We start from the raw sequence: 27385 nt of genomic DNA on the forward strand, positions 1-27385 counted from the left end.
CTTGAATTTGCCAGAAACATGTACTTAACTCAGAATAGGGAGAGTTTGTTTTTGTTTAACATGGAAATTGAATTGGATGCTCTGGGAGGGTTTGCATCATTTGTCTCTGTTCCAGTTACCTACTCAATGTCATTATTACAAAAGATGCAGCCAGGTAGAACATCTTTACCTGCCCACCCAGGTGAGCTGAGTCTCAAGTCAGTGGCTGGTGTCACCGCAGTTGAGAGGGTGGCAACCTGCTCCTTCACTGGTGGGCATCTCGGCGGAAGTCACCGACTGGCAGCTTGTTCTGGAAGGGATGTGCATTAATTAGTTGCTGGAAACTCTACCCCTCATTAACTCCAGGCAAGTTGTTAGGGAAAATGATCTGGAGTTCAGAGTGTTGGTTTGATAACAGGAAAACAAGTTTAATCATCAGAGTATGTCATCTTGTTTGTAAAGCAGTTGCATCACATGTAGTTTCTGTCCTCTTGGGGGATCCTGTTTTGTCTGTTTTGTTGGCAAGGCACCTGATCTTCCTTGAACCCTGTGGCTCTCTTCACCCAGTGGGTACAGATCATAGAGAATGAGGTCTGTGCTTTAGGTACATTAAATTTTGCAGTTTTTTTTTTTTTTTGGTGGGGTAAGGAGGGTGGTGAAAAAAGGAATGGTCTCCTTTTTTTGGCCCCAACTAATTCACTTTGGAAAAAAAAATACTGTGTTGCTTTTATACAGTAATTTATGTTCATTATCTTAACTGAAACATTCAGAAAGATCAAAAATTCACTCAAAGCCTCACCAACTTGAAATAACGATTATTATGGTTCAGTGACTATCATTCAAGATATGTCTCTGATACAGATAGAAGAGTGGGTCAGGAAGTAGAAAGGCAATTATATTGATAAGTAAAGAACATAATATTTTTTAAAGTGTTAAATTTTATTTGAATCTAAGAAAGGAAAATCAAATGAAGAAATTGTGAAAGTTTTACTATTTGAGACAACGAAATTTAAGGTATTAATTCCTAAAAGATCACTCGTAGTAAAAATTAAAATTATGGGCAGCAATGAGGTGTTTTATACACAGATATACATTATATACATCATATATATATATTTTATATATGAATATACGTAACTATATTTTTATTTTTATTTTTTATTTTTTTGTTGGCTGTGCTGTGCACCTTGTGGGATTTGAGTTCCCTGACCAGGGATTGAACCCGGGCCACGGCAATGAAAGCCCGGAATCCTAACCACTATGCCACCAGGGAACTCCCAGTAACTATATTTTTAAACTGTATATTTCAAAGTAGGTTGATGGCTTTTTGATTTTTGCTTAATTACCTGGATTTAATTGTCAAGTAGCTGTTTTTCTAAAAGGCTTCTTTATGTCCTGAGTTCTTGCCTTCTTGAGAATGTCTGCTCTTTCTTGTTTGATAGATAATTTGTCTGGGTGTAAAAGTCTTGAATAACCTTTTCTTTTACGAGAACTTAGTAGACATTGTCTGTTGACATTGAGTGTCGCTAGAGAGACATCAGAGGCTGGCCTGGTCTTTCCACTTACTGGGTGATTTCTTTTTTCTGCTAAGATGCCTATAGGATTGCTTATTTATTTTTTCTCTCTCTCTCTCTCTCCAGTGTATTTATTAAAGCATAACACACAAAGATAAAAGTTCATACAACATAGACTTATAGCTCAGTGAATTATCACCCTGCAACAACTCACAGGTCAGGGAATAGAAGACCACCAGAGTCAGAGTTCCCCCTCAGCCCTCCTTCCAATCAATCCCTAGGCTTTCTGCCCCCAAGGTCACCAGTGTCTGTACTTCTAGTGTTATTACTTAGTTTCGCTGAGTTTGAATTTTGTCTAAGTAGAGTTATTCAGTATGTATTCTGGCTTCTTTCACTTGCCATTATGTTTTGAGATTTATCCATATTGTTGCATATAGCTATATTTCATTCATTTTTATTGTTCCCATGATACGAATTATCTAGCATCAGCTCGATTTCTCACGTGAGCTACGTATTTGCTTACGCAAGACCCCTGTCCCTTTTCAGGTCTTCCCCGTTCAGGTCCGGCTGTGGGATTAGAGGCTCCTGGGGGCTGATGTGGGCTCTCGGCATCCTCTCCCTCAGTCTTCTCACGTCCGCGCTCACATAGTAAAGGTGTTCACTCTTCAGCTCCTCTTGTTGTCTGCTGTGGAACGAGTTTCTCTGGGGATACTCACTGCTCCCCCTTTGCTCCCAGCAAACCCTCACACTTAGATATTAGCGCCTCAACGAAGGCTCACTTGATGGGGCTTTTAGAACTGTTAGAAACATCTGTTCTCACATTTAAGTTCTAAGGAGCTCTGTGTCAACTACCAGTGTTCCCCTCTTTTGGGGTTAAATTTCCCTGAATTCAGCTACCCTTCATCAGAGTTTGTGATATGAGATGGGTATGTTTCACTTAAGAAATCATTCCCTCCCTTCTTCCAGTGGATTTTAAGGAAGGGGAGTACACAGAAATGCTTCTACTCCATCCTGTTTAGCTGGATGTCTCAGCAGTTACTTTAGGAGTAAGTACTTTTAAAATCTAAGGCCGGGGCTTCCCTGGTGGTGCAGTGGCTAAGAATCCGCCTGCCAATGCAGGGGACACGGGGTTCGAGCCCTGGTCCGGGAAGATCCCACATGTCGCAGAGCAGCTAAGCCCATGAGCCACAACTACTGAGCCTGCGCTCTAGAACCCGCGAGCCACAACTACTGAGCCTACGCTCTACAGCCTGCAAGCCACAACTGCTGAGCTTGTGAACCACAACTGCTGAGCCTGTGAGCCACAACTACTGAGCCCATGTGCCACAACTACTGCGCCTGTGGTCTAGAGCCCACGAGCCACAGCTACTGAAGCCTGCGCACCTGGAGCCCGTGCTCCACACAAGAGAAGCCACCGCAATGAGAAGCCCACGCACCGCAATGAAGAGTAACCCCTGCTCGCCGCAAGTAGAGAAAGGTCGCACGCAGTAACGAAGACCCAACGCAGCCAAAAATAAATAAATAAAAATAAAAAATAAATAAATTTATAAAATCTAAGGCCGATAGGGCAGATGTACCATGATGGGAGAACAGCAGATCAAATTTCTGCTTCCTTCTGGTGCATCTCATTCTGCCTTGTCCACCTGCGCCCTCCAGCACTGTGTCTCCACCCTCCTGTGTCCATCTTTTTTTCAGGTTTGTCTCTCTTCCATTCTGCTTTAGCCCTGACATCTGCTACCTTTGCTTCGTTGAGGCTGGTTGTCGCAGAAGAGTGCTTTAATCAGAGGGGGGTACATGGTGATATGAGGCTAGCTTTATGTTCCCTTACAGGATTTTAATATCAGGGAATGGAGAATTATTGTAGGCTGCCTTTGAGTAGGAGCTTAATATTATCATTTGTCATCAAAAAGCATCTGAAAGCTGCCGTTGGAACCCCTGCTTCTCGGCGCCCTTGAACTGTAGGGAGGTGTTCTTTGTTCTACGGAGTGTAATTTGGTGCCAACATGGAGCCCCCTGAAGACTGAGCCCTAACAAAGGAAAGGCCCTTCCTTAAAGAGTATACACAGTTTGAAGATTTCAAGTGACACCAGCATTTTTGAGAAACTATTTAAAGGATGAAAGAGTACGGCATATTGTATAACTAAAGAGAAATTTAACCCACCTTTCTACCAAAGTGGTACCCGTAGTTGAAAACGCAAAGAAGAATGACAGAGTCAGACTGCCATGCCCTTTATTCCCCTAACTCAAATTATGTCAATGAATATAGTGTCATATAATATTATATATAAGTATACAGTAGTTTGAGTTATGTAAAAGTAATGTGCTCTTGAGAGAGCTGAATTTCCTTTAACCTCTGTTGTCTGTAATTTTGTCTATTTGGCCCTTCTATACATGTTTAATTTATGATTAATCAGAACCAGATATGTAGGGCAGACTTTGTGCTATTCCAGTTACTCGACTATTAAGAAAATGAAGATAGTGGCTGCTTTGGGCTGAATTCGGTCCCCCCTAAAAATTCATGTTTTGAAGCCTTAACACCCAGCACCTTAGAGTGTGACTTTGTTTGGAGATAGGGCCTTTAAAGAGGTGATTAGGGCCCCTTAGGAGGGGCCCTAATCTAATTTGACTGGTGTCCTTATAAGAAGAGGAAATTTGGACACAGAGAGACACCAGGGTTGCACTCCAAGGAGGAAAGACCATGTGAGGACGCAGTGAGAAGGTGGCCGTCTACAAGCCAAGGAGAGAGGCCTCAGGAGAAACCAGATCTGCTGACGCCTTGATCTTAGACTTCCAGCTTCTAGAACTGGGAGAAAATCAGTTTCTGTTGTGCAAGCCGCCCAGTCTGTGGTATTTGATTATGGCAGCCCTAGCAGACTAATGCGGTAACGTATAAAATAACTTCTGAAAGCCAGTTTGCTATCTGGAGGTGTGTGTGCAAGATATTTTATATGATAAACTATATGTTTTATATTGTTACTGTGGTTATGTGCTCTTTCAGGCATAATCAGCCAGTCGCCCTGATCCCAACACACATCAAAGTACATTTGCCATTGTCCCTGTCCTTTTTTCTGTAAAAGGGAAGAGAGGGGAGGGATGAAGAATGGGGAAGAATTGGGAGAAGGAAAGAGAATGGGCAGACAGAGTGGTCCTTTCTTACCGTTGACCGTGGCAAGTAGGAAGGAGCTGACCTTGGTTTGAATCCCAACACTACCGTTTGCTGGCTCTGTGGCCTTTGGGAAAGGGAGGAATCGTCTCTGAACGTCATTTCCCTTAACTGTCAGGCACCTTCCCAGTTCGCAGGTTCCTTCGAGATCATATACATAAAGCATCTAAGCTAGTCTGTGGTCTGTACATGCAAAAAATGCATTTTCTCCATTTTAAGTTATTAGTTTATCACTTAAGCCAAACATTTTTGTTTTCTTTTTCTGTTAGGGTGAAATTGAACTGTGCATCCTGAAAATAAACACTAACAGTCTGCCAGTTCAACCTGCCTTTTCATGCTTGCTACGCTGCTTTCAGCCTTCGCTCTTTCCCCTCCCGGGCAGTTGGTTCCATGCCCAGCTCACTCACATCTTTAATGTGTGGGTCATTACTGTCACATGGGGAAGGAAAGGCGGACATATCAGTATCTGTGGTGGGAGCTGGATGAGGTGTAGACAAACAAGTGTTCAGTGTTTTTTTGTTTTTTTGGTTTTTTTTAATGATATTAGCCATGTATTTCTTCTTTTAGGTCTTTTTTTAAAAATTAATTAATTTATTTTTATATTTATTTTTGGCTGTGTTGGGTCTTCGTTTCTGTGCGAGGGCTTTCTCTAGTTGCGGCAAGCGGGGGCCACTCTTCATCGCGGTGCGCGGGCCTCTCACTGTTGCAGCCTCTCTCGTTGCAGAGCACAGGCTCCAGACGCGCAGGCTCAGTAGTTGTGGCTCACGGGCCTAGTTGCTCCGTGGCATGTGGGATCTTCCCAGACCAGGGCTCGAACCCGTGTCCCCTGCATTGGCAGGCAGATTCTCAACCACTGCGCCACCAGGGAAGCCCTGTTCAGTTGTTTGTAAAGCCCTTTTCCTTTAGGTCATATGATAGACACCCTTAAAGGGATCAAATCTCATCCTAGTTGAGAAGGACACCCCTGTCCTGTACAGTGTACAAGATACCTGAGAAAGACAAATGAGCAAGACGAAATTCCCGTCCTATTTAATGAGGGATGCTGAGATGGAAGCAGTTTGGTTCTAATTCCAGTTTGGTTAGATAGTGGGAGTGCAGACACGGCAGTCAGGTCTACAGGAGGAGCTTGGAAGAGACTTCAAGGATGGGCGTTTGAACTGGTGCCAGGCATCACTCAGATCAAGACTGTTATGGCCCCTGTGTCCATGGAGCTTACAAGGGAGTTGGAGAAACAGACCACAGGGAAAAAAAACACAGCAAAGGAAATAATTATAAAATGTAATAAGCACTGTGGAACAAACAAATAGGTGCTGAGTTAGTCAGACATCACAGGGATCAACTTTCAGTGGAGAAATCCGGGCAGACTTCTCTGAAGAGGTGACATTGAATGCATTACATTTTATCAGGAAGCGCAGGGGAGAGGGCATTTAGGTAGGTGCAGAAGCAAGAAAGGCCATAGTATGTTTGGATCATTGCAAGTAAGTCACACACTGTCTGATGGGAGGTGCATCTAGATGTCCTGTAAATGATTTTGCATGATACTGTTTTTAAAGTACAGTTGTTTAAAAAACGAGGCCACGGTTCTGACCATTATGTGAGCCTAGTAGGTTTATGCTATATGTCACCATTTACTGTTTCACATTTACGTTGTCAGCTAGGGGGACCTGGCTCTTGATTAAGCAATAGGACACCATTTGTTCTTATATGCTGACGTCAAATTACGACCAAACAAGACTATTTTTCCCTTGTGAACATTTCTTTAGATCTCCAGATCATGAAGATTAAATAAAATGATAAGTGTGAGTAATGTATAAAAAAGTCACATATAAATTTGTTTACTCCATAAGGGTGTCATTTAGTCTTTAAAACAACTCTTGCCTTTGAAAATACATTAATTCTATTTCTCTTTTTTTCTGGTAAGTTATGATGATGATAATGAAAAGGAATATCAGGCTACCCTGAAATTGGACAGCCACATGGAATCCTGGGATTGATAACACTGCGTAAACCAGTAGCAATCAGAGGAGTTGTTTAGAAGTGCCAATTCCTGGATTGGCTAATTTGAGCTCTATTTTTTTTGTAAATAAATTGAGTCTCTGAAACAGCTTCACATGTTGAAAGTGATTTTGCATTTGTGGATTGTTTTTTTCCCTTGAGTCAGAGTATTATAGTACGTCCTTTCCTTTTTTATTGTTTAACTGTGACAGTATTTCATATTTTTAACCCAAGACAGTTGGCTTTCCAAAAATACTGGAAACCAATTCATGATGTAATCGTCCTCACCCAAATCCCAAATTGTGGAAAAACTCCGTTTTCTCACTGTTATTTATAGTTAATGCTTTTTCACACATGAAGACTTGTAAATTGTCTAAGTAGATCCTTGGGAGGTGCGGTAGACTTCTATCCCTTGAGTTATATAGTTATTTTGCTTTGGTTTTTCTTAAACCTTAATGTTAAAGTTTTTAAACATACTAGTTTACGTCTGTGGCCTGGGCTTGACTCTGGACTAACCCTAGACTAGAAAGTACTCTTGTTTATAGTAGTTTGGGATACTTACTTGCCTTTTATCACTTATACTGAAAACAAGTAAATAGTTATAAAAGTAGAAACATCAATTTTTTTCTGCTTTATTTTCTATGTGTCTTTTCTGCTATAATATATAGTTTTTGCTTTTATCATATTTCTTAAGTCCTGAAGTAGATGAATGTGTGTATATGTGCATGCACGTGTATGTGCGTATTTATACACATGGAAGTACTGTTTTCACATAGTTGTGATTTTCCTTCCATTGCATCTTACTTCTGAGCTATAGTTGTTAAACTTAAGGGAAAGTAAGTTTCCTCAAAACGCATTAACGTGGATTGTTAGTACGTAACCTAAAACACATTTGGCTTTTTTTTTTTAGCATGAATAATTTTGAATTCACTGGAAATTAAGTTACAATTGTTGCAGTTTTATTCATGTAGACTTAGCATTTGTGTCACTCACAATTCTTAATTATCATAGTACATATTTTATATGGCGCAATATCTGCACTCTTACCATCTCCAGCCTCCGCTGGGAGTGTAACACATGGCACCAAAGTAATAAAAATATAAGCTCTAGAGTGAGAAGCAAAGCCGAAACAAGCCATTTTTACATATAACTTAAGTTTAGGTTCTGTGTAGTAGGTTGATCCCTTACTTAACCTTTAATAAAATTGGATTCAAGGGTATTTATATATAAATAAAAAATAAAGTTAATTTTGTTTCATACTTCCATATGAGCAAGTGCCTAGGAATGTATTACAATGACATTTAAACTTTAGCATTAGTCCTATTGGCTGAAAAATTGCTTTGCTTTTTAAACAACTGTTTTTGAGGTTAAGCATTAAAAAGCTAAGTTGTTGCCATTTGGAAAGGTTATTAAGATGATTATTATTAAGACTATGTGATCATATCTGTACTGATTGAATCTGCCTGTATTTGACCTTTAATCTCCTGCAAAGTTATCTAAGAAGTCATTTCCACTTTCTACATAATTTGGAAATTAAAATTTGATACAAATCTGGATATGTTTAAGACTTCATCTCCATAAACCCCTCTTGCCCCGCAAACTTCCCTTAATGGGCTCTCCAGTTGTATGTGAATCTAGATCAAGGTCAGATTCTTTGTGTCACAATGTTAGTTAGCGTATTTGTACACATGGAATCTCCAAGTACAATTTCAGATGTTGGGTGAAAAGGGAGGAATCTCAGCTCAGCTGGCCACGTGGACCTGTGTCTTCATTTGGTGCAGATATGGTGGTGTCGGGGGGTGGCGGGAGGTGGGAGTGAAGGGGGTATAATCTCCTTGCCTCCCACCCCTACCCACCTTCCCCAGAAGGCAGCCTTTTGAAACCATTGGAGACACGTGAGACACTCAGAAGTGCTTTGAATCAGCCCTGAGAGTTGTAAAAGATGAGTCATGGCTGTTTCTCTGCAATATATAGACGTTTCCATTTCAGATAATAAAGATCAATTGAAATATACCAACATCCAGACCCCGGCCCTGGCACACATCACCTTTAATCTGCTCCTGCTGCCTTGCCTGGGATGCCCCACCCAGGTTGAAACCTATTCGGCCTTTTTCTCTGATCAAAATTTCCCCAGGATAATTTCAGTTCTCATAATCACATAGTGATTTTCCTGAACAATTCTGACTTAATGAAATGTTATTATTTTATTTTATTTTATTTATTTATTTTTTTTGCGTTTTATTTTATTTATTTATTTATTTATTTTTTTAAACATCTTTATTGAAGTATAATTGCTTCACAATGGTGTGTTAGTTTCTGCTTTATAACAAAGTGAATCAGCTACACATATACACACGTTCCCATATCTCCTCGCTCCTGCATCTCCCTCCCTCCCACCCTCCCCATCCCACCCCCCCAGGCGGTCACAAAGCACTGAGCTGATCTCCCTGTGCTATGCGGCTGCTTCCCACTAGCTATCTATTTTACATTTGGTAGTGTATATATGTCCATGACACTCTCTCACCCTGTCACATCTCACCCCTCCCCCTCCCCATATCCTCAAGTCCATTCTTTAGTAGGTCTGTGTCTTTATTCCCATCTTGCCACTAGGTTCTTCATGACCTTTTTTTTTTTTTTTCCTTAGATTCCATATATATGTGTTAGCATACTGTATTTGTTTTTCTCTTTCTGACTTACTTCACTCTGTATGACAGACTCTAACTCCATCCACCTCATTACAAATACCTCCATTTCATTTCTTGTTATGGCTGAGTAATATTCCATTGTATATATGTGCCACATCTTCTTTATCCATTCATCCGATGATGGACACTTAGGTTGCTTCCATGTCCTGGCTATTGTAAATAGAGCTGCAATGAACATTTTGGTACATGACTCTTTTTGAATTATGGTTTTCTCAGGGTATATGCCCAGTAGTGGGATTGCTGGGTCGTATGGTAGTTCTATTTTTAGTTTTCTAAGGAACCTCCATACTGTTCTCCATAGTGGCTGTATCAATTTACATTCCCACCAACAGTGCAAGAGGGTTCCCTTTTCTCCACACCCTCTCCAGCATTTATTGTTTGTAGATTTTTTGATGATGGCCATTCTGACCGGTATGAGATGATACCTCATTGTAGTTTTGATTTGCATTTCTCTAATGATTAATGATGTTGAGCATTCTTTCATGTGTCTGTTGGCCATCTGTATATCTTCTTTGGAGAAATGTCTATTTATGTCTTCTGCCCATTTTTGGATTGGGTTGTTCGTTTTTTTGTTATTGAGCTGCATGAGCTGCTTGTAAATCTTGGAGATTAATCCTTTGTCAGTTGCTTCATTTGCAAATATTTTCTCCCATTCTGAGGGTTGTCTTTTGGTCTTGTTTATGGTTTCCTTTGCTGTGCAAAAGCTTTTAAGTTTCATTAGGTCCCATTTGTTTATTTGTGGTTTTATTTCCGTTTCTCTAGGAGCTGGGTCAAAAAGGATCTTGCTGTGATTTATGTCATAGAGTGTTCTGCCTATGTTTTCCTCTAAGAGTTTGATAGTGTCTGGCTTTACACTTAGGTCTTTAATCCATTTTGAGTTTATTTTTGTGTATGGTGTCAGGGAGTGTTCTAATTTCATACTTTTACATGTACCTGTCCAATTTTCCCAGCACCACTTATTGAAGAGGCTGTCTTTTCTCCACTGTATATGCTTGCCTCCTTTATCAAAGATAAGGTGACCATATGTGCGTGGGTTTATCTCTGGGCTTTCTATCCTGTTCCATTGATCTATATTTCTGTTTTTGTGCCAGTACCATACTGTCTTGATTACTGTAGCTTTGTAATATAGTCTGAGGTCAGGGAGCCTGATTCCTCCAGCTCCATTTTTCGTTCTCAAGATTGCTTTGGCTATTCAGGGTCTTTTGTGTCTCCATACAAATTGTGAAATTTTTTGTTCTAGTTCTGTGAAAAATGCCAGTGGTAGTTTGATAGGGATTGCATTGAATCTGTAGATTGCTTTGGGTAGTAGAGTCATTTTCACAATGTTGATTCTTCCAATCCAGGAACATGGTATATCTCTCCATCTATTTGTATCATCTTTAATTTCTTTCATCAGTGTCCTATAATTTTCTGCATACAGGTCTTTTGTCTCCTTAGGTAGGTTTATTCCTAGATATTTTATTCTTTTTGTTGCAGTGGTAAACGGGAGTGTTTTCTTAATTTCACTATGAAATGTTATTATTTTAAAAACAATGATTTGTTCAATGCATAATTACACGAGATTTTATTCTTTTTAAAAAAGACAAATACATGATATCGCTTATATGTGGAATCTAAAAAAGTGGTACAGACGAACCTATTTACAAAACAGAAATAGAGTCACAGATGTAGAAAATAAACTTATGGTTACCAGGGGGGAAAGGGAGAGGGGAGGGATAAATTGGGAGATTGGGATTGACATATACACACTACTATGCATATAATAGATAACTAATAAGGACCTACTGTGTAGCACAGGGAACTCTACTCAGTACTCTGTAATGACCTGTATGGGAATAGAATCTAAAAAAGAGTAGATACATGTATAACTGAATCACTTTACAGCAAAAACTAACAAAACATTGTAAATCAGGTATACTCCAATAAAAATTAATTAAAAAAAACTATAAGGTATCAATTGAAGCAAAAAAAAAAAATCCCTTGACTTTGTGTTTTGACTCTTGAATAAGGAAGTGCATGCCCTATATTCATGCAGCCTGTTAAAAATATTCACTCTGTCATAGTAATGAAAGTGTATCACCCTAACACTTTACTCTGCCAGGGTATTTTAATTTAGAAAGAAAATTCCTAGAGGTAACAGTAGTGGTTCTAGATCATGGTTCTGATGAAAGGATTCTGGGCCCTGTGAGAGAGGTAAGGGATGTATTTTGTTTATGCCTCCCCAGTGTTCTTTAAACCATGTCAACTGGTTGACTCTTCCAACAATACCTCAGTACCTTTTTGCAGGAAGAGGAAAATGTTTTAAGTGTCCTGTACACAGAAGACCAAGAGCTTTGGAAGAGTCAGATAAGCTGGTCTTTGACTCCCAGCTCTGCCATTTACACTCATGCAACCTTGAACATGGGACTCAACCTCCCTGAATGGTAGTTGTTTCTTTTTTAAATGAGATAATAGTGATACTTTTCCATGCACAAGTGTTGTGACTCCTTGAAATAATATATGCAGGGCTCCTGAAGCAACACCTGGTGCATAATACATGCTCAGCAGTTAATAGCTATTACCATTATGGTGATGAAGATGGTAATAATAGAAAGCATTCACTACTCTATGGAGGTTTTTTTTTTTTTACATCCTTAATAGAACTGGTAACAGTATCTGAAAATTCAGATTTCTTTGTCAGTACTCTAAATAGATTTAATATTTTGGGGCTGCTTTATTTGTTTTTTTGTTTTTTTATTTTTTAGTGTTTTTTTTTTTTGGCTGTGCCATGTGGCACGTGGGATCTTAGTTCCCTGACCAGGGATCAAACCCGTGCCCCCTGCATTGGGAGTGCCAAGTCTTAACCACTGGACCACCAGGGAAGTCCTGGGACGGCGTTATTTAAACTTTTAAAAACATTTGATTGCTTCAGTGCTTTTTTATTGTTACAAATAAACGGACTTTTCTAAGTGTAGTCCCTGGACCAGACATCATCATACCCTAAGAACTTGTTAGAAGCGTAAACTTCGGGTCTCATCCAGGTCTTCCTAAATCAAAAACTCTGGAGGTTTTCCCAAGGCCTCCAGGAAATACTGATGCCCATTCAAGTTTGAGAGTCACTGCTTTAGAATATATGGGGAAACACAGTAAAGGGTGACTTTCATGATCCTACCTTCCAGAAATAACCACTGTTAAAATTATATTTCCTTCTAGTCTTTTCTCTATTTATGTGTGTATATACAATGTGTGCATTCTTCTAGTCTTTTTCTTATGCATATGTATATATACTTTTTAAAAACCATAGGACGATATTGTACTATGTGGGTTTTATAGTCTACATTTCCACCTTCAGTATTATGTCATGACCATTACCCCATGTCATTAAATTTTATTTGAAAATGTTTTTGACCATATGACTACATATGATACCATTCTGAGTGTCTCATAAAATTATGATTATAATTTTAATTATATTAAAATTATATTAATAATCAGTACATTAATTAATTAATCATTATTAATATTAATAATTATAATTAATTATTTATTAACCAACCCCTTAGCCATTTGAGTTGTTTGCAGATGTTCTGGAGAAACACAAGCAGCGTAAGTGAAAATTTGTATTCGTGAATCACTGTGAATATCCATGATTGTATCCTTAGCATAAATTTATTACAAGGGTGGAATTACCGGGTCAAGCAGTATGAACATTGTTTTAGCTCTTACTATATATGGCCCAGTCATCTTTCAGAAAAGAGGTGCCAGTTTGTACTCTTAACAGTGTAGGGAAAGTGTGCATTCCCCAAACCAACTCTAGGAATTAGTCCTTTTGAGTATGTGTCAAGTTTGATAGGAGAATGTTTTATGAACTGTAAGTCAGTAAGATATCAGTCGACATCTCCTGGTCTTTGTCTTGACCTACACTTTTGTACTCAGAAACATCAGTGGTAGGTGCTGTCTTAGAACTTGTCTCTTAGATGCTAAGGTTGATTTCAAAGTTTTACTCTTCCCATGTTGCCTGCCCTTCACCTCACACTGACACTACAGGGTTCCTTGAAAGGGTGTTGGAACTCTTCTCGTGTGCGCTGTGGAGCAAGCCCTCTGGGCAGCATGGGTGTCATGGTGATCCCGGGCACCTAGGGCTGCAGGGATGGAGAAGGACCAGTAGGCCTTCTAGGAGGAGAACAACGAATCGCTTTTGTCTGTAGTATCGCAAGACAATTTGGAAACACTTCATATTAAATCTTGCTAGAGAGGGAATTGTGGAAGAGACCTGAGATCGAATGTTAAGTAAGTGCTGAATTAGTGGAAATAATGTTTTATCATTACGGAGGATATCCTGTATTCGTTCAACTTCAATAGCTATGGTGAAGGCTGGTTTGTGATACCTTTTTCTTTTTTTCCTAACTTTATTGAGATATAACTGACATACAGCACTGTATAAGGTGTACAGCATAATGATTTGACTTACATATGTCATAAATGATTATCACAATATGTTTAGTTAACATCCATCATTTCATATAAGTACAAATATTTTTTGAATCTTGCAGAATTTTTTTTAAAAAAATTTAATTGTGGGACTTCCCTGGTGGTGCAGTATTTAAGAATCTGCCTGCCAGTGCAGGGGACACAGGTTCAAGCCCTGGTCCGGGAAGATCCCACATGCCGCGGAGCAACTAAGCCCGTGCGCCACAACTACTGAGCCTGTGCTCTAGAGCCCGCGAGCCGCAACTACTGAGCCCGTGAGCCACAGCTACTGAAGCCTGCATGCCTAGAGCCCATGCTCCGCAACAAGAGAAGCCACCGCAATGAGAAGCCTGCACATCACAAGGAAGAGTAGCCCCCGCTCGCCGTAACTAGAGAAAGTCTGCGTGTAGCAACGAAGACCCAACACAGCCAAAAATAAATAAATAAAATAAATAAATTTATCTAAAAAAAAGTTACTTGAGTTTTACACTGGGAAGAGATCTTAGAACTTATCAGTTCTGATACCATTCTTTCACAGATCAGGAAGCCAAGGTCAGGAGTGCTTCAGTGACTTGTTCAAGGGTATATAACTAGTTAATGAGAGACCTAAGAGTTGAAGCCAAATGTGCTGACTTCTTTTAATTTTTTTAAATTAATTTTTATTGGAGTATAGTTGCTTTACAATGTTTTGTTAGTTTCTGCTGTACAGCAAAGTGAATCAGTTTTACGTATACATATATCCCCTCTTTTTTTAGATTTCCTTCCCATTTCGGTCACTGCAGAGCATTGAGTTGAGTTCCCTGTGCTATACAGTAGGTTCTCATTAGTTATCTATTTTATACATAGTATCAATAGTGTATATATGTCAATCCCAATCTCCCAATTCATCCTATCCCCCCTTCCCCCATTGGTATCCATAAGTTTGTTCTCTACCTCTGTATCTCTATTTCTGCTTTGCAAATAAGTTCATCTGTACCATTTTTCTAGATTCCACAAATGTGCTGACTTCTTTTGAGATCAGTTCTTTCCCCCACTCACATCATGTGGCTCTTCATAAAATGAGACTTAACAATACGAGCTTGGAGGATACCTGTTGGTGTACAATTTCCCTAGGGAATTCTCACACATCTGTACTTGAAATGGATTACCAAAGGGTGTGATACTGTTACTGATCCTATGAGAGGTTGTGATTGCTGGAACTTATTCTTTGAACATCCATTTATTTTAGTTTATGTTGTATTATACAGGGACGTCTCCTGGGGGTCTCCAGGGTAACTGGGGCTCCCTCGGTGCTGACATTTCCAACTTCCCAGGCAGTCAGAAGGTTGTCCTTGAACTGGGGAACTTGAATGGAAGGACGATGAGGTCTAGGAGGACATTGAATGACGCAGTGCACTCCGGGAACCGACCCCTCTGAGGTGCCGCAGACGGCCACCATTTAGAAATCTTCAGTCTTCTAGGAAATGAAATCAGGCCTCCTAAATTTTATCTTGGCCCTACTTTTGATCAAAGACCACTGAGGAGCTTATGAACTTGGGGGCCCTCTCCCCGGAAGAGTGCCACTATGCAAATGTAGATTTATTTTGCATTCCATTTCAGGAGATTATGAATTCCTTGAGTGAACCTCTGTTTTAGGGAAACTGTTTTTCCAGTATACGTTTTTCTCTCCTTTGCAGATTTCATTTAACATAATCATGAAAAGAGTATTTTATACTTATGTCGTGCTTTCCAACGTAGAGAACCATTTTGTCCACTTTTGGGCCCCTGTCCACAATCCTATCAATCGGTACTATTATCCCCACTTGGCAGGTGAGAAACCTGAAGCTCAGAAAACACAAGGATTTCCCTAACGTCCTTTGGTCACAAAGCCAGTGAATGGCACTTGGCATCTGGAGCCAGGTCTTCTGGCCAGATCCACTGGGCTTTTGTCTGTACTGCCTGACGTTACATCAACAATAACATGGAAATCTGGCAAGCAAAAATAAGATTACCTCCCACATTTAGAAGAATGATGGGGAAACCCTACGCAAATGCCAGGTTTACAACGTGAATTATTTATGGCGCAGCCATGGAAAGAAAGGGACTTGCAGGATAAAGCAGCAATGGTGGTGTGCACTGGGGAGACCCACTGCTCTGTTGCTGGGTAATCGTATTTACAAGTGACTGAGAGACCCTTCTATTCCATCTTACCCTGGAGCACAGATATCAAATGGCCAAGAAGGGCACCAGGGGGAAACTGTAAAATGATATTTTTCTTCATGGGTTAAAAGGGCTTCTGGACTCATTCACACCGACACACATAAATCAGATGCCACTTTTGTTGGAGCCATTTGGCAGGGTGTTTGGCTTTCTGAAAAAAAATCTTTTTTATTTAAATTGTACTCTTCCCTTGACTAGATCAGAAGAGTAACAGTTTTAGTATGTTTCACACAGCAGCAACGCTTTGTATGTATTAAGTGAACAAAATGCCTGTTTTAAAAATGTGTTGCCAGAAGGCTAAGCAGACAATTGCCAGAATGGCAGTGTGGCCTCGAATTCCCCGCAGAATAAATTTGAGAGCTGTCATGAGACATCCCAGCTTACTTTGATTGCATCGATGGTGCACAGAAAAAGAAGCAGCCTCAGACCCCCCCCTTCTCCATCCAGTTAGGGTTTAGCAGATCATCTTCTATAAAGCGTGCTGTTCCCTGCAGTAGGGTGATGCTGTTTTAAATAAAAGCCACCGCCTTTGTACTAATTAGCGCCCATCACGTATTCTGAATTGTTTTTGATGATTTCCTTTCCATGCACCTTATTCTTATTTAATTATAAAAATAATCCGTACTTGTAATCACATGGAGTCCTCGAAAAAGAAAATTAATAGTTTACCCTTTATTCTGCTGGTTCAATTCCCTTTCCCACCTTAATTTCCCCTCTTTGAGGAAAACCAGTATTAACAATTTGATGTGTATCCTACTCTTCTCTTTTTTTCACGTAAACATTTCCTCATATACATAATATGGGATTTCTTTCTTCTGTATTTTTTCAATAATGAAATCATAGCAAACTTAGTACACCCTTAATTTTTAAGAATTAGAGGGTAGATCTCTTTCTAGGTCAAAACATACAAATCTATGTCATTCATTTTAATACCTGGAAACATTTCGTTGGGTGGCTGTAGCATACATTATTCTGCTTCTCACCTATAGGTGAACATTCTGGTTGTTTCCAGTGTTTTACTACAGCAAACATTTATTATTACAATATGAGCATCATTTTATAAGCTTTATGATCATTTTCCATTCGGTGAAGTATGTTGCTAAAGAAGTGAAAAAGGTAGAAACCTTCCATCTCCAGCTGTCATCTGTAATCATGCACTTCTATAAGTAGTAGCCTCTTACATAGTAATAAAATCTTAGAGGTTTATGTGCAGGATATCTCTTTATATCTGGAGCGGCCCTAGAAGTAGCTTTTATTTTGCGTTGGAGTCATTTGTGGTTAGCCTCTGTGTATGGATTCAGTGCAGAGGAGAGGTGATCTTTCAGCTGTCATAATGTCCCATCTAGACCCCTTCAACAGTGAATCAATTACTTGGGTTTGGGCAAATCCAGTATACTGATGATAGACTACCCAATCAACCATGGTTTGCTAGTTTTACCTTGTTAGACTGTAGCCTTAGATTTTCCTGAGTGAGAGAGCCTGGGTTTTAGGGTGAATTAATTTAAAAAGCGTTCTGTGGCATTTTGGAATTAGGGAGGGAGGGAACGATGCTCTGATGACGTGAACAGTTTGCCCAGATTGCCTCGATTGCTTAATATCCGATAAATGATGTTACTGGCCACATGGTTCCGGGTTCTGAGTCCTCGGGAAGAATTCTTATCATCAGTATGATTATGAAAACAACCAATTTCCATACGTGAAAGCCAGCGCCTGCTTCTTAATGGGGCCACAATGCCTGTTGCATCCCATCACACGTATAACTAGCGAGGAGAATGACAGTTTTGCACGATTGTAGCCTTTACAAAATAACAGTTGCACGGCAAAGCAGCCATGCTTGAGGCTCTTGAAAGAAGCGTACGTGGTCCTCTTGCAGGTAATAACGTGGAAAATCCAATCTGCAATTGCAGACGCAGCCTCTGAGTGACACATGATCTTCAGGGCAGCGCCGGGCAGAGGGTCACCACTAATCACGGCGCAGGCTGGCTCCCGGCGTGGCCCGGGCCTCCCCGCTGCAGCGGGAGCGGAGGGAGTCTGTGTCGGGGAGTCAGCCAGCGTGTCCGCGGATGCTCCACTTTCTAGCTTATTAGATCCTCTTTGTCACGGTGCTTAATCCTGCCGTCTGATCCTTGTTAGAACAGCACCAGCGCGCCCGTTCAGGCTTCTAATCAAGGAGGTGGGCGAGGGCTCCTAACTAGAGCCAGCGAAGCGTGCGGCGAGTTAGGGCTCCTGCAGCCTGACTGACGGGCTGAGATGCTTCCTGCATGTGATTACTGCAAAGGGAACCCGCCTCGGACAGCTGACGGAGGGGCTCGGCTCAGGCCAGAGTAACCTGTTGCTGAGCCCATCGGGGGGGGCAGGTGTCAGCTTTTCCCACGGGATAATGGCCGAGCTCCACGCGTCATCTTGGCCCTCTTCTGAAATTGCCAGCCTTCAGAGCGAAGTGAGAGAGCCAGAGACACAGAGCCGGCTGGGAGGGCCGCAGCTGCACAGAAGCAGGTACCGTGTCCTCCACCAGTGACATGAGCTCAGAGAACAAAATCAGCACATCCTGTCGCCCCCGAGCCTGCTTGTAGCTAGGAAGAGTCGGCGCTGGGTTTGGCTTGTGCGGTTTCCAGCTCTGCCATCTGTAATAGTTGCCTGCTTTAAGGTGTGCTGTGGGCATTAAGCATGGGTTTCATGGTGCTTTGTTAAAAAAAAAAAAAAAAAAAAAAAAAATGCACAGCATCTACCACAACGCTACTGTTTGGTTCCCGCCCCCGCCATCGTTCTTTTCTGTTAGGCTTCCCAGTTCTGGCATTCTGTGAAGCACCTGTGAATCTGAAGTCTGTCTGATACTAACTCTGGCTTAGGGTTGTTTGATAATAAAATAAATAAATGGGGGAGGGGAGGGTAACCCCTCTCTCTCCGCCCTCCCCTCCCTCAGCTGGGATGTACAGATGAGGTGGAAGTGATAGAAATGAAATTGCTCGTGAAGAGCCTCTGGTCCTTTGTGCGTACCCCAACTTCCAGACGTCAGCTGAAGACCCCTTTGCCCCGAAGGGGACGCGCCCACAGCTCCCATCCTGCGTTGCCTGCGCGCTCCGGTTAGCGGCCGTCACTAGCACTCCCCTCTGCCTCTGCTGTCTCCATGGACGGTGCTTAAATAGAGACGTTGCTAGGCACTGACAGGTCTCCGGGGGCTTAGGGGCTTCAGACGAGGCGGCCCGGGGAACACAGCTGACCTTTCTTGACCCCGTTCCCCCAGGTCTGTCCTGCACGTGTGGCAAGCGGGGAGCATCGAAGTTTAGCATGTTATTCTCGGAGGATTACCGCTAACAAGACCGCCGGCTTAGTCAGAGGCTGTTACTAAGTGAGCGAGAGGCCGTGTGCATTCCAAAGTGGGTTTGTAGGCTGTTGGTAGGAGCGTGCCGGCTCTTCCTTTCTGCGCCTGTATGTAAATCTCAAGGATAATCCGTTAAAACCTGCTCATAATGCCTGTACTTTTGGAGTAGTGGGCAAAGCTTGGACCTGGGTGGGAGGAAGCTGGTGATGCCGCCTGGGAAAGAAGAGAGGGTCGTCTTCTTCTCACTGTCCCCAGGCAAACCTGGAATAGCTGAGGCTTGTCTTTGAGGTCCTTCCTAAGACCCTTTCCCTGGTCCACGTTGCTCTCATATTGACCCAGAGCCCTGAAAATACAGCGTGCTGAGAAATCCTCTGTGCTCCAAACATAGCCACCTCCCCTCCCCTTCCCACCCTTCTTCCCCAGAGTTAAAAGAAACAAAACCATATTCCTGTGATACCCATCTGAACCAGAGGTTAAAAGGAAAACAATCCAGTTGAGTAAATTTGTGGTAATATGTGAATGACAGGGAGTCCTGGAAGCTTGTTCAACAGATACAACTCTACCCACTGGAAATTTAGACCGGATTTTTCATTAGAATAACCAATTTAGGGGGGATGAGGAGGAAAGATATTTAGATCAGAACCGCCTTTATCAGGGAGATCCCCTTTGCTTAGGAATTGGTTCACTTCCTTATGTAATATATGCTTTCCAGGGCTTTTTTTGGAAAACATATCTTTTTTCCAAAGGTCTCATGTATTATTTCTTTTCGTAGTTGATTCCGTGCTGATGTCAGTGGGCAGGGCCCGGAGGCTGGAAGATGATACTGTGTAAGCGTAGGTTGTCTACGAGGTGAATGTTTTAAGAGAGATGCTTTTATCCCTAGTGCCTCCGCCCCCAACTTTTTAGTGAATTGCTTACCCCGTGGTTACTGTCACCTGGTAGCTCAGGTATTCCCTCAGTGACCATGCTCCCTAAGAACAGGGGACAGCATCACACACTCTGTGTTTAAGACAGGACAGTTCAGAAATACAGACTTGTTTTAAATAGAAGACTTTTTCCAGGAATTTCTATTACGTTCATTTTTAGGAAATGTGGAAATTGGAGAAGAAGTAATGAGACAGTGATACGGACAAGAGGACATAGAGTTTAGAGGAAATGAGAATTACAGTGAAATTTAACCAGGCGATCAGTTTGATTCTCGGGAAGCTGAAAACCCCTTCCTTTCTCCAAGTAAAGATAAAAACAAAATATATAAATGGCAGTCCATTGCCAACAAGGTTACACCCTGGTAGGATACTCAGCTAAACCGAATATGTGCGACGTTTGGATTTCCATTTATCCCAAGCAGTTTTCTGACTCATGGTTGAGAGAATAAAGCTCATTAATTTCTCAAGTGATTTAATATCTGACTAATGATGTTTAACCATTAAGATGAGGAAATTGACAATATTGATAATCTTGGAGAGAAATGTATCTGCTTATTTTTGTACTTAACCACCAGCAGATTCTAAGTAGCTTTGGAAAGATCATGATGAATTACTTGCTCTTAATATTTAGTAATATCTGCTGTCTTTAGAAGCATTTTATGAAATGGTAATCACTTTTATATTGGTCTTTTCTTTCTCCATTATTCTGAATAGTTGCAAGTTCATAGAGGCACACCTCAGAGATATTGTAGTTTGGATTTCAGACCACCGCAATAAAGCAAATATCACAATAAAGGCGTTCACACCAGTTTGTTGGTTTCCCAGTACATATAAAAATTATGTTTACACTATACTGTAGTCTGTTAAATGTGCAGTAGCATTATGTCTAAAATAACAATGTACATACTTTAATTAAAAAATAATTTATTGCTTAAAAATGCTAACCATCATCTGAGCCTTCAGTGACTTATAGTAGTAACATCAAAGATCACTGACCACAGATCACTATAACATATATAATAATAATGAAAAGGATATTGCAAGAATTACCAAAATGTGACACAGAGACACAAAGTAAGCAAATGATGTTGGAAAAATGGTACCGGCAGACTTGTTGGACATCGGGTTGCCACAAATCTTCACTTTATAAAAAATGCAATATCTGCGAACCACAATAAAGTGAAGCGTGATAAAACAAGGTCTGCCCGTATAACAAAAAGAAGACAGATTCAAGGTATCGATTCTTTTGTTTTAAGAAGAAATACTACATCATCCTAGTAAACATTATCTTTTCATTTCCAAAGCTCAGATTAGCTAGGAAATTGATGTGCTTTGTGCAATGCTTGCATCCTAGAATATGTTTTCCTTATCCTGAAGTTCTCATTTATGACAATATTGGCCGTAGAGCCTGAGAACAGGACAGATATGGCACTTTGGTTGTGTCCTGGGAAGAATAATTGCTTGGTGTCTTTGCTCAAAAAACCTTGGACTGTAGACCAGGGGTCTGCAAATGGACTTCTTCCATAGGACTTTTAGGGAAAGGATTTCAGTGAGTCTGCCAAGTAAACCACATACAGCTCTGCTGTGTAACGTCTGTCCTGTGTCTTTCATAGGCAAGCAGGTTCTAGGAAGCTCTTTCTCACGCTGCCTTTTCCATTTTTAAATATACCAAACAGAAAAACATATATAGAGAGTCGACTAATCCATCCATCAACAGGTGGTACCCAGATGCTGGCTGCCTTCATTTACTCATCCTTGGTTGATCTAGGTTGACATGTAACCTGATAGCTTCACCAAGCATTGTAGGAAAAATAAGAGATTTGGAGTCAGAAGCCTTAGATTCAAATCTCCACTCTGACATTTTCTGATCTTGGACATATTACTTAATTTCCCCCCAAGTTTCCATTTCTTTGTCTATAAAGCGATGTCAATTACTGACCTTAGGGATTGTTGGAGAATCAAAGGAGGAAATGCTTTTTACAGGTAATTTGTCAACTGGTAAGGGCTGTACACGTGTGCGTTTTTACCCTCGCCATGTTGATGAGACTCATTTAGTGCTGATTCTGAGGTGTGCTTATGGTACCCGAATGAGGCAATAATAATTCTACTTGGGCAGTATTCTTATCTTTCTTCACTCGTGTCCTGCTTTGATGAAAAGTGGTGTTGATTGGTTCAGGTTTATTTTATTTTGTTTTATTTTTTGAATTTAATTTTATTTATTTTTTTATACAGCAGGTTCTTATTAGTTATCCATTTTATACACATCAGTGTATACATGTCAATCCCAATCTCCCAATTCATCACACCACCACCACCGCCCCCCCCGCCACTTTCCCGCCTTGGTGTCCATACATTTGTTCTCTACATCTTTGCCTGTTTCTGCCCTGCAAACCGGTTCATCTGTACCATTTTTCTGGGTTCCACATGGGTCAGGTTTAGATCAGATTGGACAAGTGGTGATGCACGCTGTCAAGATGGAATTTGGGGAGGTTCTGCTTTTTAATGGTTCTCTCGATCTTGGAGGGCCATTGTTGTCTCTGTAGCAAACACTTGGAAAAATGAAGCAAATGCTTCATTTGCAAGAATTCCAAGTTTACTTCCTTCTTACCTCTTTCCTCTACTCCCTCTCTCCTCCCTCCCTCCCTCCCTTCCTTCCTTCCTTCTTAATTTCTTGGGCCAGTGTACAGTCACTGACATGGCATGTATATCAGTGATGACTCGGGGTAAAACTTTCTAAAAGAAATCAAATGACTCAAAACATGCTTACGGTTGTGCTGTCGTTACTGGGCAGTAATTACTTCTTAGATTTGGTTTCTGTTGGTTGGATGACCTTCACCTTTTTTTTTTTTTTTTCTTCCCCCTCCTTCTTTTTAGGAAACTTGGATTTAACTGGTCAGAAGCAGATATTCAAAGCAGAGAACAATCCCTGGGTTACCCCCATTGCTGACCAATTCCAGCTTGGTGTGTCCCATGTGTTTGAATACATCCGCTCTGAGACGTACAAATAGTAAGTAAGACTATGATTTTCTGAAATAGACTGGTTTTACAGTATTCATAATTATGCCATTTTTAAAAACCTATCGTGTGATCTTGTCATTGGTGGCACCGACCTCAGAGCATTTTAAAATTTTTTTTATTAATAACCACATGTAATTGTCTGTTATTTATAGATTATTTTTAATTGATATTTTCAAAGGGAATTTATACCAATTTTGTTTAGAAATCTTTTAAGGTATTAAATTGGCTGACTATGCATGGCACTAAGGAGATTCACCAAATACATGAAGATCAGAACATACTTTTTTCTCCTTTGAATGTAAAGAATAACAGATGTTATGAACAAAATTGTTAAGTGGTTTCTTTATAAAATCAGTAGGGAATACGAAGAAAGCATCATCCTATTCTTCAGAAGCTTTTACTCTAGTGAGATAATAATCTCTCTAAGAGAAGAGATAAGGCAGAAGAGAAGGAGGAGGAATCAGCTAGCTTAAGTCATAACATGAAAATCTCTCAAGTCCTCCCCTCTGGTCAAGGGCACCTGCGGGGACCCAGCCTTAAAACCAAACTACTCCCACCTCTTTCTTCCTCAGTTTGTCCGGATTGGAAGGAATTCTACCACCCCCACCTACTCTGTTGTTACTATTAATCTTCTGTCATTATTTCCCCCTCATCCACTCCCCAAGCCCAAATTGAAGTGAGCATTTCTCTCAATGCTTCAGTGACCCCTAACACCGAAATCCCGTCACCGCTAGTTTTAAGCAAATGCAAATGACTTGAAACAGTTCGTAGTCAGGTTTAATCTGTTCCTGTGTCTGATACCAACTTTTGAGAACTTAATATCCCAGCTCTTAGAGAAGACCTAGGAGATCATTAAAAGTTCCATTCAGTTTGGAGTCTCCCATTTTTTGGTACCAGAAATACGCTCCCCCCACAAACTCAGCACAGCTCTCTCGGAATCTGTGTTGGGACAGTGGGTGAGACTTAACTGACGGGGCAGAGTCCTTGCCTGTGAATGGCCAGCTGTGGCTCTGGTAGCACATGTCCCCGTATGTCATGCTCCTGGTTACACATCTGGGACCCCTCATGGTATATTTCCATCTGACAGAATAACAGAGAAGATGAGCTGTGGAAGAAGAATGGTGTTCAGGGGAAATAGACTAAAATTGCCAAAATGATGGCATATCCTCCTATGCGAATGCAGCGTAAAGCATGGTTTAGATTTCTTCGAAGATGATACCTTAACATTTTTTTTTGATACCTTAATATTTAGCATATGTCGTAAGACTTACTTAAGAGTAAAATGAGAGATGTATAGGCTATGTGTTATTGTTTCATGAACCGCATAGATACGTGCAATTATTATAGATACATAGTTTTTTTTAAAAGAATGAACATAGCTCTGCCTTGAAAATTTGTTTAATTATGAAAATGTGTGAAAATATAGTTGCAAATGAACAGTTTATTCGTCTGGTTTCTCTTAAATTGTTAATCGTTGCTAGCATTGGCTTTAGATAAGGCTCTAATTTTTCGTTAGTAAATGGGGGGTTATGTAGAGCTTGGTTTGTAGGGTATGCTTTTAGAAAACCATTGTATATGATACCTACAGAAAAATAAATAAGCTCCTATTATTCTAGAATTGGGGGAAATGCTCTGTTGTTTTTTCTGGTTAACAGTTTTTTAATTTACCATACACTAATTTAGAATTTACAGAGAATTAGAATACATTGCGTATGAAAGTGCTTCTCATTTTAATTTCATTTGAAAAGATTACATTGTGAATGTATGGATTTTGTATTACCTTTGAGTCATTAGGCTATTAATCACCGTTATATGCTGTTACAAACTGTTGCCGTTTATTTGAACATCGTTAGGATTCTGGATGAGTGAGTGGTGTGTTGCATTGATTGAGTTTATTGGTAAGTTCTTTGAAAGGGGATCTGGGACACATTTTAATCTGTGACATATTTGATGTATATATTCTTGTCTGTTTTATTAGCATCTTATATTTAGGAATCAGAGTAAGCAGTTTGCCTATTAGCTTATTTTTTTTGTGTTTGTTTTCCTCGTGGAGAATTATCTTTTGTCCAGTTAAATCAACATTAGAAAGCTTAAACAAGCATGGGAGAGCCATTGTCCCCTTTCTAGGGGGACCAATCAGTACTCTGTTCTCTGCTTTTAGAAGAGTCTGTGTGAGCCTCTGCTGGGAGAATGCACTTGACATTAAACTCCTGGGGGCAGGGACCTCCCTTAAAGTGAATTCCCTTAGAGTTTTCCCCTTCTCTCCTCCTTGGGAAAGAAGAATGTTAACCACTTCCTGTATCCCAGCTTTCTGCCCTCCTGTTCTCCCAATGAAGTAGTTCCCTTCATTCCTGGATCAAACATACCAGCCAGAAACATGGACTGTGGACTAAGTAAGGCACTGCCTCAAGCTCTTAGTCTTTTTAAAAAGATGCTTTTACAAAAATGGCACCACTATGTTTCACTGATGTTTTAAATTTAAGGTCCTCTTTTACATGAATAGGTATATGTTAGTATATCCTCATGTAACTAGAACCCAACTTAATTCTTTCATTTTTTTAAGCAGCCACTTCATAATTAGAGGACTTTTAGTATCCTTCTCAACTCTCTGAAAAAAAAAAAACTCTAATTAGCAGATATTTGGCTACTTTTGTAAAGCTGTACAGGTCAGGACTTGCAAGGAGGCAATTAATTCGTTACACCTGTATTTTTTTAAACAAGGCAAATGTCTCAATCAGTACCTTAGTCTTAGATCCTTTATTCTGAAACCTGTGGTTTCTAATCTTCACTTCCTTGTCTCTTTTTATATCAGTCACGTACATCCCTTCCAATGAAAAAATCCTTTTTTTAATATTGATCTTTAGCCTGTCATAAAAGCATATTTTATTTTATTTATTTATTTTTAAGAAATTTATTTATTTATTTGTTTATTTTTGGCTGTGTTGTGTCTTCGTTGCTGTGCGTGGGCTTCTCATTGCAGTGGCTTCTCTTGTTGTGGAGCATGGGCTCCAGGCGTGTGGGCTTCAGTAGTTGTGGCACACAGGCTCAGTAGTTGTGGCTCGCAGGCTCTAGAGCGCAGGCTCAGTAGCTGTGGCACACGGGTTTAGTTGCTCCGCAGCATGTGGAATATTCCCGGACCAGGGCTCGAACCTGTGTCCCCTGCATTGGCAGGCGGACTCTTAAGCACTGCGCCACCAGGGAAGCCCATAAAAGCATATTTTAAATTTTTATTCTGGCACTTAAAATACCAGTGAATCTCCTTCCTCTTTTTTCCTTTTTACCAATCGACCCATTACCTAAATGAGAGCATTGAGAACTCACCAGCACATTTTATATCCCTTCATGTCCATGGTTGAAGTTCAAGGTGACCTTCCTGTTCTAAGCACATCCTGAGAGGCCTTCCAAGTCTCGAGCAGCGACAGGCAGGGAAGATGGATGATACGATTTCCAGATTCTAACGGACTCCAGGAGGAGACGTGGATGTTTGAAACAAAACAGGGAAGTCGGTGTTTAGGAAGAATTAAAATACTTGGCAGTGATTTAAGCTGATGAAGATGAAGCAGGAGGGGATGTGGGCAGGTGTGGCTGGGAGGATGCCAAGGTGTGATTCTTCAGGAGATTGTTCTTTTGAGTACATTTGGGGCATTCATCACGCCCTCATCATTCCTCAGATGGAGGTTGCTCTTTGTTCATTTATCGTACTTTCAGCAAGGGGAACATATTGGCTGGTGTCATTGCTTTGCCCGCTCATTGTCACTTATTCCCTCTGTTAAAATAATTTGCTCCGTCTGGATGTTGAGGAGCAAACCCTACAGGTGCGTTAGCATTTTCGGGCTGTTGTTGAGTAACTTCTTCCAGGCAGAATTATGATGGGATAGTCACCGCTTGTTAAGTTTCCAGAAGGCAGTTTTTTTTTTTTTTTTTTTTTGTCCCCGGGAGAAGTCAGATTGGAGTCAGGATCCTTGACAAGATTCTTTGTGAAAGGGAGTAACTCGCACTTTTCACATTTCCATCAAGGAAGGTGGATAGAAACCGCAAGCCATTTTAAAAACTGACACGCTAACTCTTAACAAAAGAAGAGGTTTGACAAATGTTAAGCTGAAAATGTGTCGGTT

At 40.6% G+C, this 27385-nt stretch overlaps 1 protein-coding gene across 2 annotated transcripts in view; it reads left to right on the forward strand.

The window, feature by feature from the left end:
• The window catches only part of RSU1 (Ras suppressor protein 1), a 199305-nt gene that overhangs the window by 83701 nt on the left and 88219 nt on the right, over nt 1–27385 (forward strand). For both annotated transcript variants that reach the window (XM_059915276.1, XM_059915274.1), the window contains exon 8: nt 23127–23259. In XM_059915276.1, the coding sequence (XP_059771259.1) occupies nt 23127–23259 (133 nt within the window). The remainder of the gene's footprint in view (nt 1–23126; nt 23260–27385) is intronic.

Source organism: Balaenoptera ricei, chromosome 2, assembly GCF_028023285.1.
Source record: "Balaenoptera ricei isolate mBalRic1 chromosome 2, mBalRic1.hap2, whole genome shotgun sequence".
Taxonomy (NCBI): domain Eukaryota; kingdom Metazoa; phylum Chordata; class Mammalia; order Artiodactyla; family Balaenopteridae; genus Balaenoptera; species Balaenoptera ricei.